The sequence below is a fragment of the Oryzias latipes genome, chromosome 1 (assembly GCF_053564925.1).
Source record: "Oryzias latipes strain Hd-rR chromosome 1, Olatipes_Hd-rR_3.1".
Taxonomy (NCBI): Eukaryota; Metazoa; Chordata; class Actinopteri; order Beloniformes; family Adrianichthyidae; genus Oryzias; species Oryzias latipes.
The window spans coordinates 31,852,531-31,868,587 of NC_136237.1; the positions used below are offsets into that span (position 1 = coordinate 31,852,531).

The 16,057-nt window shown below is 39.1% G+C and overlaps 1 protein-coding gene across 16 annotated transcripts in view; it reads right to left on the bottom strand.

Moving 5' to 3' along the window:
- The window catches only part of LOC101166443 (adhesion G protein-coupled receptor L3.1), a 175,612-nt gene that overhangs the window by 91,790 nt on the left and 67,765 nt on the right, over positions 1–16,057 (bottom strand). For all 16 annotated transcript variants that reach the window (XM_078945363.1, XM_078945359.1, XM_078945354.1 and 13 more), the window contains one exon: positions 6,693–6,802. In XM_078945363.1, coding sequence (XP_078801489.1) covers positions 6,693–6,802 — 110 coding nt within the window. The remainder of the gene's footprint in view (positions 1–6,692; positions 6,803–16,057) is intronic.

Consider the following 16,057-nt stretch of genomic DNA (forward strand, 5'->3'; position numbering starts at 1 on the left):
TGTGACATCTGCTGGAACTTCCAAGGTTTTCTCAAGGATAGCTGAAGCAAAAACTAGGAAGTCTTCTTCTACCTTAGTGCTATTTTAGATACTGCTAAATGGAGGTAAACAATTGCTGGAAAATGTCCTTAATTCCGGGAGAATCGGAACTAGACAGCATTTGTGTGTGTGTGTTTGTGTGTGTGCGTCAGGTTCTGCTTTTATCTTATTCCGTATCTTTTGACAGATCATTTGCAAAATCACTTAAACTGCAGCGTTACCTTATGCAGCTACAAAGACAGTGTTCTCATTAATTCTGAGCGGGACATTGAATGAACGTAAAACACTTGCAGAATAATAATAAAGATCTGTTGCCTTGTCTAGTTTCACATTTATTAAAAATCGTCTAATTATTCATTAAAATGCGCAGCACAGATCTCACTCTGTACTCTGGATACCATCACAACCCCCCACCCCTTTCTTCTTTTGCACACACACACACAACCACACACATATGCATAGATAGAAGGTAGGAGTGTTAACCTGCCTACGCTGCAGTGTAAAGATAATTAGCATTTTTATTGAAAACGTATGGTTTATTAGGAAGGTGTTCGTCTACGAGGAGAGATGTGTGTTCTTGAGGATGGGGTGGGGGGCACGTTTCCACGGGCAACAGCATCCTTCCCCGTGATTATCGCTGATCTCCAATCAGCTCAGCCCAGCTGAATCTCAAGGTCATTTCTGGACACGGATGGATTTTTTTTTTTTTTTTCTATTGTTCTGTAACCCCCCGCCATCCATCCATCCTAACCTGCCATTCTATTTCATTATTTCATCTCTCCATTTCCCCACCCAAACCAAACGGCCTTTTCCTCTCCTACACCGGCGTCTCTTGGAAACCGTCTGTGTCGTTTGCTCCCACAAACATGCTTACACTCACATAATCCACATGTGAGGAAGGAATTACGCTGGCGGGCAGCTGTTTCCAAGACTACATGCACACACACGTGCATGAAACCGCTCCACTCGTGTCATCGTGATGAAGCTATCCCAACGCTTGTATCTGACAGAAGTCCTTAATTGGACAGAGAAGAAGGGGATTTTATCTTTTAATTAGCTTTCCAACTGAGTCAAGTCCTATTGTCTAAAATAGACTGCATGGGTATTGCATAACATATCACTGGCTTTTCTGATTAATAATTGCTAATTGCTTCCCAACAGCAGCTCCGAGAGGCAGGGCTCGCCGAATGAAGATGAGGCGATAGACACCAGCCCACGTGTTGCTACCTGTCTTTGACGGATACTGGAACTACACCCACTTTTTTTTTTTTTTCCCCTTCCTGAATCTAAATCTATCTGTGCATGACATTTGCCTTAGAGAAGCACTTTGTACAGCAGATGTTAATGGATGTATGGATATTTATAGAGAGCCTGCAGTTCTATCAGAGCGTATACACAGGTGGCTAATTACTGCAGGAGCTAGCTGGCTAGCTTGGCGCACGGCCGCCTCGCACTCGTACGAGACAAAAGTGTTGAAAACATCAAAATGTGCATAGAAAGAAAATGTGAAGAAGAAGAAAATAATAGAAGCAGACACGATTTAATTACCTGTGCCCTCTTTGAGACTTGTTTACAATATTTGCAGAGTGGGAACTGAACCAGTTCGACTGCAACAGCCGTTCCCCTGCAAAAGTAACTACATTTGCAGTGTGCGGCTGGGTCTCGGTGGAGTTCAGCTTATTTTCTTGCCATGCACTTACTCAGTGATTAGCAACACCGCCCTCGGAGACGATTGCTAAGGGGTCAGGTGTTTACACCCAGCAAGCAGCGCAGCGGTGTGCTTAACGTCGGGGGACGTGCGCTCTGAGTTATGGATGTCCCTTGATATTACAGTTGAGTTCACACAAAAAAATAACCAAAAAAGAAAATAGCCTAACTTGCCTTCATAAAGATTTATTCAAGCCCGTACACATCCTTAAAAAGGCAACTTTGAGTGCACTGTCGTATATTTCAGAGCACCGCCGCTGTTTATTGAATCATCGTAATGTGATTTACGGCAACATTTTAGAGATATTTCACCACTTAATGTCCAAGAAAATATATCCCCTCGCACCATTTCCGTTGACAGCGTGGATCTGCTGTGTCAAGTGCGCCGTTTGATCGTTGACGGCCAAATCTCCGGCCAAGATTCAGACATTATTACGTTTTTAAAGAACATTGATTTCATAAATATTTGACGAATTGCAATATGAGGCCTTTGAAGGAGTGTGCCATGTCAAGGTTGAGGTATTTTCAGACAAAACTATCTAAAAGTGTCAAGTTATACCAGGATTTCTTTAATCTTTTATTACATGTTCCCCTCTGTAACGTTGTAAAGAAGTTCTCCAAACACACCTACAGGAGTCAGGTAAGGTTTCCTGGCGCTACCCGATCCAGCTGAGCGCTTCGGACAGAAGATGCTAATGCGCTGCCAAAAGCTGCTCTCTTTTTTTCCTTAGAGTCCTTTCCTTCCCTGGGATGCTGTCTGTTTCTTGCTGGGGAAAAATCTTACCCAGACCGACTTTATCAGATCCCCTAGAACCCCCCCAACCCCACCACCACCACCCTTTTGATCTTAAGCTTTTTCCACCCCCCCACCCAGTGATAAATTCCTGAAACGAGCAGCGCCGCATTATCAAACAGACATACAGTAGCGTTGAAGATAAAGACAGTTTGCGCAGACAAGCCTCCCCTGAACGAAGCAACAGTGAAATCCTACAGTGCATCGATACTTTCTGATGCCAGCATGTATGTGCAGTGGCGGCGTGCATGCACACGTGTATGTGTGTGTGTGTGTCTGCTTAGCAGGGCATTAAGCAGGTATCAGGTTGTGTTTCCATCTGCTCCAGAGAGGGCTCTGATAGTTCTATTATTTAATCTGCTGGTCATTCTAGACGCCAGGCAAGAGCCGTTTAACCAGACATAATTGAATGCTTCAGTGTGGGAGATCACCTTGGCCGTCTGTGTGGACAGCCGTGCCAAAACTTAAGACCATGTTGGAGGAAACATTTTTGCTGAATTTTACAGAAAAAGGTAATCCCCCCCCCCCCTATTTTTATTAATATACATCTTGATGTTGATGCTGTACATCAACATCCAGCTGCTATTGACTCAACACCTGAAGGTCTTTTTTTTTATTAGTCCTTGCTGTGTTTCTTTTTGTACTGATGTTGCACTTCTGTTATTTGTTTATTGGGTATTTATTTGGTGAATCTGAGTTTTTTTTCTCAGCTTTGAAATAATAAGGGGGATTTTCAATGCTCCAAATGCAATTTTATTGTTTTAATGACAATGAAAAATAAAAGGAATCTTGAATCTTGAATGTTGGATTGTCATTTTCGCATAGAGTTTCCAGATTCCGGTGTATAGGGTCAAATTAGGATCAGTCTAAAGTGAATGAAAAACCAGATTTGTACATTTGAAAACAAAAACTCTACAATTAAAATAAAGTAAGTAAAATATTTAAACCTAAAATGGTCACCAAAGTGAAAAAAAACGTTTATATGTATTTTCAACTTTTTTGTTCGTTCCTCCCTCTTTGCTTTCAATTCTCAGTTTTCCGGTTCAATTCACTTTTTTCAAATTTTCGATGCTAAGGTGACCCTATTTTTATGTGGGGGCGGGGCTTTGAGCTCATTGGCTACCAGAACATGTTTCCCATTTGGTGACAGAGGCGACTCCCCATTACACATTTTCTACACTTTTCTCTCTTGTTGTTTCTCTCTTGTTTAAACCTTCATAGAAAATAAGTCCAGTATTAGAATGAAAACGAGAATCTAATCGGGATGAAGATTTATGTAACATCGGCAAGCTGTACGTGCCACGTCTCCGTAAAACACGGCACAGAAGAGATTCCTTGACCAGTTTAACAGCAAAGTCGCGCTGAAAATACATCAACCAAACGGGGAGACCGCAAAAGGAGATTGTTTGGTGATAATGATTTCCCAAAGTTTGGTACATCAGAGTGGGTTGGCACATGAACAGACATTGTTCTGGAGCATAACCATAACCTCTTTGAGAATCATGGGAAATCATGTCCTGGTAATTGTACAATCTCTTTTTAATTTTTATTTTTAAGCTGATCCTACTTTGACCCCAGACCGGAGTTTGGTTGCAGATTTGACTAAAAATCCAACTTTCTTTGGAATTACACAATTATGTACATGTGCAAAATGTATATAGTGGCTGTATGATATGGCTTTAAGATCAATGGGAGTTTGATAAATGAGACTTTTCTATGGTTTAGTAGGTGATGTACACAACCATATCTAGTTCATAGATTTTTTTATAGTCATCCCATAAACTTACATGAATGGTGAAAATGTCAACAACTGTCTTACATTTTGGACAGAAGGAGCCATCATCTGAGTTCTTCTCTGCTTTTCTTTTCTTTTCTTTTTATGTTTTTCTTTTATACAACTGTGAGAATTTACAGAGCAATCCATAGCAAAATGTTGGTATCAATGGAATAATCAAGCTTAATGAAAATACCCTTTATTGAAAAAAAAGTCGTTTCAATTGATCCAATATTGTTTATTTTTGATGCTTTCTCTATGAATGTATCCACCAGATGATTATATTATATGTACTATATGATGCATAACCTTCTGTTTTATTGTTATGATAGGCAAAGGTAAAAGTTTAGAAATACTATACATTTTAATATAACTTTAATAAAATACAAGTTTAGAAACAAGCAATTATCAATTTTTAACAGCTAGTGTTGCGGGTCATCAATTATTTAGGTCAACTCCATAATGTATGTTTAAATTAAAACACACATTTCATTTCACTGTTAATCAATAAACACAGAATTGCATTATGCATTTACTTTTATCCAAACTGTTATGTTAAAAATTGCGTATGGCATCACATTAGGGGCATAAATATGTTTGGCATTCACTATAAAGTAGAATGTGACCTATTTTTCTTGGAAAACTAGTGTAACTTACTAAAACCATGCAGGGAAGAAAAAAAAAAGGATCCTGTACTGAATGCAGAACTTCCAACCTCATAATTTAGTTAAAGGTCATCTTACTTTCTTTCATTTGTCTTTCTTATCCTGTTTACTTTTAGACACATTCTGACCTCCCCAGTGAATTAATTAATTCATCTTCCTCCGTTTTATCCCTTTCGGGGTCACGGGGCTGTCGCAGGGTCAGTCTAGTCCAGGGGTGTCAAACTCATTTTCACTGAGGGCCACATCAGCATAGCGGCTGTCTTCAAAGGGCCAGATATAACTTATACATGTACAGTGATCCCTTGATTATCGCGGGGGTTACGTTCCAAATAGAACCCGTGATAAGCAAAACCCGTGAAGTAGAAACCTTTATTTTTTTACAATTATTATACAATGAAATTCACTATTATACATTGAAAAGAAAGAACAAACCATTTAACAGGCTAAATCAATTGTTTTTTTAACAAATAAAAGTACTTTAGAAACGTTTTTCAACAAATAACTTCTGTAGTGTGCTGTCAAATAATAATTTCAATCATCGATAAGAACAGAAGGCTTTAAATTGCGGAGATTAGCCCCGCCCACCGCGACCCGAGTGGATTAAACGGAGGAAAATTTAAAATGATTATGAAAAAAATAAAAAAGTACAGTGGGACAGATAGTGACACCGGTCTTCTTTTTCACTGCTCTTCATACTGAGCCGCTGCATCCTCTGCAGCGTTTTTTCCTTTTGAAGCCCGCGGTGCAGCTGCAGGTGTGTTTGTTCGGGAGAGGAACATAGTGATAGGCAGTTGTTGTCGCTCTTTTTTCTTCTTTGCTAAAGATCCTTATACACCGACATGCCACCATCGATTATGTTGGAGAACTGTTATGAACGGCTCATCAAAGGGTCCCATTCTTGAGCTACTCGCTGAGTGACTTTTTAGCCAATCAGAATGCAGAACACAATGCACAATCCAAATCCGTGAAGTAGCAAAACCGTGAAAAGTAAACCGTGATATAGCAAGGGATCACTGTAACTAAATGCAACGAAAGATAAACATAACTACCCCTTAATGTTAAATAACTCATTTATTTATTTATAACTTTTTAATGTGACAATTAAAGTTGCATAGAAAACATATGTTTCCTTGTCACTTTAGCATAAATCCTTTCACATTTGATTCTGTCAGGACAGTGTTTAAGTCCTAATGTATAGTTGCCCAATCCGATGTTTCAAATCTGATTCGATATGAATAAATACACACCAATTTTTATATTTTATTTGAAGAAATTAAAAACTGTTATGCTCTCGCGGGCCACATAAAATGACATGGCAGGCCACATTTGGCCCCCGGGCCTTGAGTTTGACACCTGTGGTCTAGTCTTTCACACACTCCCATTCACACCTAGGGACAATTTAGAGTGACCAATTGAACTATGAAGCATTTTTTGGAACGGTGGGAGAAAGTGGAGAAAACCCATGCATGCAAACTCCACACAGAAAGGTCCCCTATTAATGTTCTGGTTCAGGTCCTAAAGCCGGGTCTTGAACCGGGGGCCTTGTTGCTGGGAGGCACGTGCGCTAACCACTGCGCCAACGTGTGTGAAATGAATGTTCAGACTCTACAGAATGTTGTAGCCCGGTCAAAATACTGAAGCAAATACTTTATATGTACAAAAAAAGGTGGAAATGTAGAAAGAACGGGAAGAAAAAATAAATAGAAGTACTTACTGTAAGGGACACACTCGTACTGGACTTCTAGGTACTTGTACGTGCCCGGACAGGGATCAGGAAAAACATCAGGACCGGCCACGACTGCACACTGCGTACGGTTGTTGCATCTATCAAGAGAATAGGAGTTAAATGTGAATACAATACACTTCTTATCATTTTTTAAAAGAAAAAGTTCTGTTAAAAGTGATTTTCTAGAGTGAGATGTACAGACACATTCACAGAAAGTTGTTTATATTTAAAAGAAAACGTAAAAAGTTATATTGCCAGGGAACTTCTCAGTACTGTAATATTTTAAAGCAAAGTAAAATAAATTATTTTAATTAGTAAATCTGACAAAATTATTTTTCTTATAATTAAATCCTAACCAATACTAACTTTTACAACTGTAACACAAAGTCTCTGATTAAAAAAAGAATACATCTATTATTAAGATATTTAGATAATTATTTAGTAATCATCACATGATTTATCTTTATGCTTAATTCTTAATTACCTCAACACTGTGCAAATTGGATGTGGATAAAGAACCTCAACATTTTTGCTTAAAATGTTATATGACCACTTGTTTTCCATCCAAAAACATGAATGCACTATACAATGACATGCTGATAAACATTAATAATGAAAGAAAAGAGGGAATTAAAAGCCAAGAAATGTCTTTTCTTAACGTATACTTGCAAGGTTAGTATCTTTCTGACAAAGTCCATTCTTTTGTACAACAACATTTCATTAAGTAGCAACAGCTTTCAAATTATATATTTGATAATTGGAGGGGTTTTTGGACAGACTCAAACCAAAAACATTTTTATCATTTTCGTAAAGACCCACTCTGAGGAAAGTCATGTTTTTCCTACATCATTTTTTGATGATTTGGGAAAATTCCGGTTTAATATTGGATTTCTGAGTATTTCTTTATTGCCGTGAACCAAAAGCAGATGAAAATATGCCGTTTGAAAAACAGCTTCTTTGTTACGCAGTAAATACTCGGGCCGGCCCATAAACTCCCTGCTCTGCTCCATTCTAATGCATTCACTAGGCAATGACTAGATCCTTGTACGTCTTTGCTCCTTTGCTTGCCGTTTTTGTCACACCAGTAATGCTAGGTTTGGGGTGTGAGAGGCTGTAAGCTAGTGGGAGAGCGTGTAAACAGAGAACTCTCAGCAACGGAGATGGAAAGGGGGGGCGGTATTTTTCTGCGCCAACGGTCCCGGCCACAACTCAGAGTCAAATTCCTATAAACTGTTCCCGCTCTGCAGAAACTTGTGCTATGTCCAAATTCCCACCCTAACCCCTAACTACTAATAACGATGTAGTGCGGGACTATGTAGTTCCCTGGATTTTAAAAGCAATTCAGACACCATGCTCACTTTCACAGAGTGAAAATCTAATTGATATGAGCGTTTGCAACGATCATTTACGAATATTCTGTCTACTGAAAATAAAAGTGTTGATGGTTTATAAAAAATATACATTTAAATACATTTCTTGGGCAAAAACTGTTCCGACGCAATGTATTGTGTTCTATATTCTACAATCTAGTGAGCATCAATGCACACTGGTTTTACGCAGAGACTTCTGGGAATTTTCTAGGGCACTCGATTTAGGAATTGTAGATTCGGACAGAACTACAAAATAGAAAATATATGGTGCACTATGTAGTGAGTAGGGAAAAAAATTGGACAGAGTGTATGTTTTCGAAAACGAAAGCGTTTTTAAAAGACCACTGGGAACGATTTTAAAAGAGCTCAAGAGATGATTGGAGTTGGTGTTTAAAAACTGGCATGTTTTGTGTACTTTGCAATGACAGAGCACACCTTTAACTGTACTGAGGTGATTGCTAATCGCGAGGAAGTAACAAAGAAAAGATGATGAATGTTGTCTTTTCTTTTCATGCGCAAAGTTAGGAGTTATGACAGCTATGACACGACAGATAGTGCCATGACAGTTCAAAAAAAATTATCTTGTCCAAACTCTCTGCAGACGTCTTTTAATTATACAAACAGTTATTATTTCGCCGACGTCTTTGTTATTACAAACTCCAAACAGAATTCCTGGCTAGCAGAAGCGTGTACACACACCCTGCATGGAGACAAAAAAAAAAAAAATGTATATTCGGTCTAGAAGAAACAGATGTTCTAGCTTAACTGTCACGATGTCAGCCTTATGTGCCTCACCCTGCTTTAGCCCAAAAAAAGAAGAGGAGGTTGTTAAAAATTACAGTGTAGCTTTGCTAATCTGGCCTCCCTGTCTCTGTCCCCTAAAACAATCTGCTTCACCTCCCCACTTACTCCGCTGCTAGCAAGAGCTGAATCCCATTACCACACAGTCAGTTTGAGAGAGATGACATCCATATTAATAACCACCATAAACTTATGATAGCTCTGACTTTCTAAGAGACTGACTCTCTTCATGGCATATTATGATATTTTTTTTCTGTGTCTTTTTAGCCTGCAGGAGAAGGTATGCTAACGCCGGTTTCTATTTACACTTTGGGCTTTATTCATATCATTTTACATCTCATTTTGTTGGGTGTGAAGGGGGCGAGAGATTTTAAGGCTTCCTGTGTGTTTTATCATTTTATTCTCAATTGTTTTAAACCTGTTAAGCCCTTTTTGTTGCTGCTGTGTGAAAAGTGCTTTATGAATAAAGTTTGAATTTGACTCCCTACTTAGTGAACTAAAGGTGTTCGCCACTTTGTCGTAGGCTCTGTTCGAATCCCGCCTTAACCCCGAACTACTAAAAAACAACATAGTGTGAGACTATGTAGTGTCCTGAATTTTAAAAGCAATTCGGACCTCATGCTCACTACTTTTTTCATTTTTATTTAAACAGCGGACATGACGTCGTTGATTTCACGAAGTTGAAATCTAATTGATATGAGCGCTTTGTGACGATTATTTATCAGTCCACTGTCTTCTGAAGATAAAAACGTTAATGGTTTATTTAGAAAAAATACATATAAATATATTTTTTGGGCAAGAAATTGTTCCAGCACAATGCATTGTGGTCTATATTCGCCGATCTAGTGAGCATCGATGCACCCTGACTTCTGGGAAATTTCTACGGCACTCGATTTTGGAATCGTTAATTCGGACAGAACTACAAAATGGCGAACACACTATATAGTGCGCTATGTGATGAGTAGGGAAGGATTTGGACACAACCATAGGGTATTTAAATCAATTTACTTCCTGTCTTTTGGTTGCCCCACCTTTTATCATCAGTCAGAGCTCAGATTTTCTTAGTATTTGTCATTTTAGGATTTTTTTATGTCTATTTTAGTATTTGACAAATTCCTGTGTCTGATGTAACTACATAGTGCATTGTGACTACATAATTGGGAATGTTTTTGCACTACCTGATCCATGGCCCTCAAGTGTTTATCATTAGTTACATACTTAGAAGTTCCCTTATTCATCCTGAAGCTCAAGAGTCGTCTGTGATAGAGAACCCTTATTGTTGTTAATGTGGCAGACAATAAACCCTCACTGGTGCTTCTAGAGTGGACATTACAGTAATGGAATCATTGAGTTCACTTGTACACAAGGTGGCCCATTATGGATACTAAAAAACCTGTCTCACAAGGACACTCCTGGGGTGTGTGTGCAGCGAGAACAATAACCCATGTCTTTAACAGTATTTTGACCCAGACTCCAGATAATTAGATCTAATCATCAGGGGGGCCCTCTCCTCTGACACACTAAATGTAAGTATTTCTCACTCCTGCTAGCACTAAAACTATTATAAGGTAGCACGCTATTAGTTTTCAGACTGAGTGTATATGTTTACATGAATGTATGTAGTTTGTATATGGCTACAAAAACACACATCAAATTTATGTGTGGGTGTAATTCAGGTTGAGGATGTTTCTCACTGTCAAAGGTGCTTTAATTTTGGATTGGGGGAAGACTGGTGCTTGTATGTTATCAAGATAGATATATGCAATATCTCAAAATGCTTCTGCTTCGCGCAGAAGCGCCACTTTGTCTCAATTGGAGTTCTGGTTGAGAATAAATGATTTAAATAGTTGAAATGAAGACTGCATGAAAACAGACAAAGAAAGCATGAGATGATGAAAAGGGGTTTCCACAGATTTGATTTTTGCCTGGATGGATGGATGGATGGATGGATGGATGGATGGATGGATGGATGGATGGATGGATGGATGGATGGATGGATGGATGGATGGATGGATGGATGGATGGATGGATGGATGGATGGATGGATAGATAGATAGATAGATAGATAGATAGATAGATAGATAGATAGATAGATAGATAGATAGATAGATAGATAGATAGATAGATAGATAGATAGATAGATAGATAGATAGATAGATAGATAGATAGATAGATAGATAGATAGATAGATAGATAGATAGATAGATAGATAGATAGATAGATAGATAGATAAAATATTATTTGCAGTCGGATTGACTTTATTTCCATAGAAATTTAAAGCTCACGCTGGCCTACTGGGCACTTTCGGTGTCAGTTTCAGACCACTTTGAGGACTTAATTGGGGGCGTGAAACTTAAAAACTATGTTTATTAGAATATGTCTGTCATATTTTAATAACAACACACGCCCCCCTCCTTCTCCTTTCTCCTCCCTCATTTTGCTTTCTCGCCTCTGTGCTTTTTAATTTCTTGCCCCAGTGCCTTTATCATCACTCACCTGTCACCAGTGCAACTCGTGGACTAAAAGTAGGGGGGGGCATAAAACTGACATCCTGTCACAACTTCGCTCACAACACCCACCAGCAGACACAACTAGCCGGGGTGCAGCGGCGAATCAGAGCACAAAAAGGCCCCCCCTTCCTGTTAATGAAGCCCCATATTTCCCAGCTTGAAAAGCCTTCACCACTTTTGATGTCATTACACAAATAGACAAGTGAGCTGAGCTAAGTGTTACACTTCTAGTGTTTGGAGGTTCAGCCACAGGCACGAGCAGCGTTTTAATTATTTCCACACCCTGACTTTGAGGTGAGAAAACTTCACTTCTGAGAGAACAAAGAAACCTGGCTGGAGGGGTTTCTTCAAGTGTCTCGTTATTAAGGTGTGTGTGTGTGTATATGGGTAGGGGGTGGGGGGTCTAAATGAAAGTGCAAAGACCTGAGAAAAGTAGACATTAAAAATAATAATAAAAAAGCATATTAGGGAAAAACCATCAACATGAAAAAATGTTTTAATTAAATTCCTCCTGCAAATTCTGCTCAAATGAGTCAAATTTCTCCTCCGTATCATCACATATTTCCCTTTTTTAAAGAGATGGCAAATATTTTATCATTATGCTCTGTCACTCTAGATGGTCTGGCTTTATTTTCCTTTAATTTAATTATTATTATTAAACCTTAATTTTGTTGGAAAAGCTGGCACACTACAAACATTTAGGTAAAAACTATTCAGCAAAACCTCTAATTACCTGCATCGCTTCCATTTTTGTTTTTTTTTAATGAAACTTACGTTGGATTTTTTGAAAAAAAAACTGCTGAAACACTAGACCACTGAACTATAAGCTATAACACTTAAAGAGTCATTCAGGTTGATTTCTCACAAAAGACAATGCAGTTGAAACTCGTCTGTCGCCTTATAGAGAAAAAAGGTTCTTCTTTGTATTTGTTACTTTTAAGATAAATATCAATATGATTTATTTTCAAAATAAAAGACATCCTGTCCCACATAAGATCATCCCACTGAAGCAAATGTAATAGTAGGTAGTCCGATGTCAACAGTGATAAAAAACAAAAACAAATATGCACAGTTTATGTTAATGTTTGTGATGCATCTCAGCCAGAAAGTCATAAATGTATCTAAACTTAAATTAGAGCTAATTGAGTGATTATTTTAGACCATAACTTAAAATCCTTAAACTGTTTTATAAAATAAACATTCCACCTTGTAATCTGGTCCGCCATAAGTATAAATTCTGGTTGTGCTTACTTACTTCAAACTAATTTTCTGTGGTCTACAGCACTCAAAAATATGTCAAAAGGTTTTTGTTCGACTTCAGTTAACTGTGAAGCTGCCCTGCTTGATGGATTGCTGGAGGATTATGGGTACTGTAGTCAGCAACATGATGGAGTGGTACACACTGTGCTTCAAGTGTTTGTGAGTTGAATAAAGTTTGGCTGTTTTGTTTTGCTTGATGCGCCGTGCAGTCTGAAAAATATATCAAAAACATTTCTTTAATCAGAGAGCTACAATGGAGAGGTAAAAAAGCCACACTGCACTGCACTAGACTGACCTCGCTCCTGCCCGCCACTTTTGACACAAGTACTGAAAAAAGAAGCACTGCAGGAATAAATTCAAATCAAATATGAGTGAAATTTCTTTTCGACAGTGTGTGCATTCAGACCAGCATTGCAGTCTGGTGTCGTGGAATCCGCAGCCAAGCTAAGCTCAAATGAAAAAGACATTTCCTCTCCTTTTCATTCGATTTCTGCGATGCGTCCGCATGCGTGCAGCTCTGATCAAACTCCCCTCCCAAACTGGGTCATCTTTTACACTGCATAGCGAGCGCGCCCATACGAAGACTAGAAAGAGGCGCTTTAATGCATTTCACACAGTAATCATGTTAACATCTGCCTGCGCTGCTCTTAGCTGTGTTATTGCTTCTTGCATCTGTCACCACCTCCAGAACAAGCGCATGCCCTGCATCATAATGCAGATGCCGTTGATTTATGAGGAAAATTTGCTGCCAATTGATTATGGTTGTTGTTGCAGAGCCAACTAACCCAACCACAACTTGGAATTGAAGATGCTAAACGAAAAAGTTCTTGACGCACTTTTGTCACAATGTGGCACAATGTATTTCTGCTTTATGACACTGCAAATGGGCATCATGGCTGAGTCATGAAGCACTGAAGGTTATTGACTAAATAAAGACTAGAGAGCAATGATTTGACGTGATCTTCCGTGCACTCATTCTCTCTATGTATCTATATTGTCTGCAATATCTTCATTTTTTTAATCATTCCCACATTCTCTAAGGGAAGATAATCACTAATTCTGACCCACAGCATTCCTGGACTACAAGGACAAAGATTCGAGCACAATATGGAAAAAAGAAAACTTTGGTTTGAGTGATTTTCACGACATTTCTAAATCGTTCCTTTGTTGTTAGCACATTTTTTAATTGTGATTATTGTGAAATATTATTAAGTAAATCTTTGGCTCAAGCTGAATGAAACACTATGACGGTATGTAAATATTAGGAATGCGGCCGTGGTTGACAAAAAACCTTAGTGTGAAATTCCAAAACTTACTTCAGCCGATTTTTCTAAAAATGACACGGATCTGTTCATCAGCCTCAGGCGACCAAAGAATAAGAGGGTTGCTATGGAGATCAAACTGACTATGATAGAGATTTAGGGCCACCAAAAAAAAAGAAAAAAAAGTGATATTACGAGATTTAAAGTCATAAATTTACGAGATTAAAGTGAAAGTCAGCATACAGTACAGCAGCAAGTGAACGCCGCGCAGCAGCAGAGCAGACCGACTAAACTTAATTGAACAGGTAAGCTGAATGATTGATAGCGTTAAAAATGTTTGGAATCTAATTGTTTGATTTACGATTTATTAATGTTTTATTTATTGATAGGTGGTTTGCAGGATCTCAGGCCGTTGATGAAGACATCGGTGTCCCTGCAGCTGTCCACTTCAATCCTTTCTTCCTCCATGAAACCAAGATCTCTAAGTCTGTTTGACGTCTCCGTCTGAGGAGGAGCACTTTTTGGCATTTTTTATGCTAATAGACTACAGTATTTTCATTCATCTTTGTTGTTTTATATTGAAATGAGACGTTTCATCTGGAGGAGGGGACGTGTGTAACACTGTTTCTGTGTTCTGGGCATGACAGACAGGTTCATGACGTAATGAGACAAATGGACTTCTGGGTTGTGTTAATGATGATGGCAGGATAAAGTAGCGGTCCTCTACACCCAAACGTGTCTCTGAGCTCTTTATTTTACATTTGAAACTCTGCTTTATCGACACGAAGTTCGGAAAGACGGCTACACTGACAATAATCTGATTTTGAGTTCCGGATTTCTTTGTTTTTGAAATCTAACTGTAAATAAAGCTTCTCAAACTGCTCCACATCTTTCATCTTCAAGCAAGGCTCCGATAAACAGACAACTTTGGTGGTTTTTCTCGTAAATGTACAACTTTTTTTTCAAAAATGTACAACTTTAAATCTCGTCATCTAAAAAAAAAATGTTTTTGTCTGTAAACTATCTCTAAAACTCTGTCGTAACTAACAGAAAAGCCGCCATTTTGAAAATTGTGTTTATTTGTTTTTCTTCCATGTAGCTGTCTGGTAGAGGGGAGTAAGGGGTGTTTGAAGGGCCTGAAGCATTCATTCATTCAGCCAGTGAGGGTTGGTTCTTGCGGGCCATGCAACTCTGCTTTTTTCTTTGACAGTAGTTTTTTTTGCCCGTCCCTCCTAGGAAATAATATCTCCAGGCTTCTTCCATTTCTTTGTTTCTACTTCCGACTGTCATTCTTTTCTGTCACTTCAACCGTCTTAAACCCACTTAGCCGCAGTTTCCAAATTCAAACCCAGATATATGTGGGAGGCCTGGTACTGCTGCATCCGCTCCCTCTCTCTCCTGTTCTCTCTCCCTCCTTAATACCTTTTCTCCTCCCTGCCTCCCTCAGGGCGTCATCTACAGCCTCCCTCTGCTTCTCCTTCAATCCCTCCATCCCCAGCAAAGCTGACGCTGACGTCACCCGCCTTTCTGAGCCAGTAGCTTGTGTCGGTTCCAAAAAAGACTCCCTCATGTCTCCAACACGTCCATCTCTCCAAGAACCAAAACAATTCGACTTATTTTTTTCCATACTCGTTCTGTTTTCTCTGCTTTTCTTTAATTAGCCTGACCACATCAAAACAAGACAGTGGCCTGGATGCCGTCTTACCCGCTGGTCTCGCTTCCTTGCAATGTACAAGCACACAAACACGCACACACTGTACACAAACAAACTTTTTTAGAACAAAGCGGAGCTGTGGTAGGCAGAGAAAGAGAAAGAGAGAGCCTTGCTGCTGCTGGTGGTGCTGGTGCTGCTGCTACAGTGGGTGCTAATGTTGTCATGTCTCTGATCTTTTTCACTTTGTCAGAACTCCCTTCACTTCATCTCTGTTCTCTCCGTCTCCCCCCTTTCACAAAAACCTCCCTGACTGACTGGTTTGATAGGGCTGTTGGTGCATGCACGTGCTCGCCGTTGTACAACTGTGGTGATGTGTGCACATGTCTGCAAGCACATGCCAAAGAAAAAAAAATAATGTTGTAAGTGTACATTTGTGTCACGAGTGAATGTGCTACAATTCCGATGTCTTGAGGAACTATATAATTACAGAACAAAC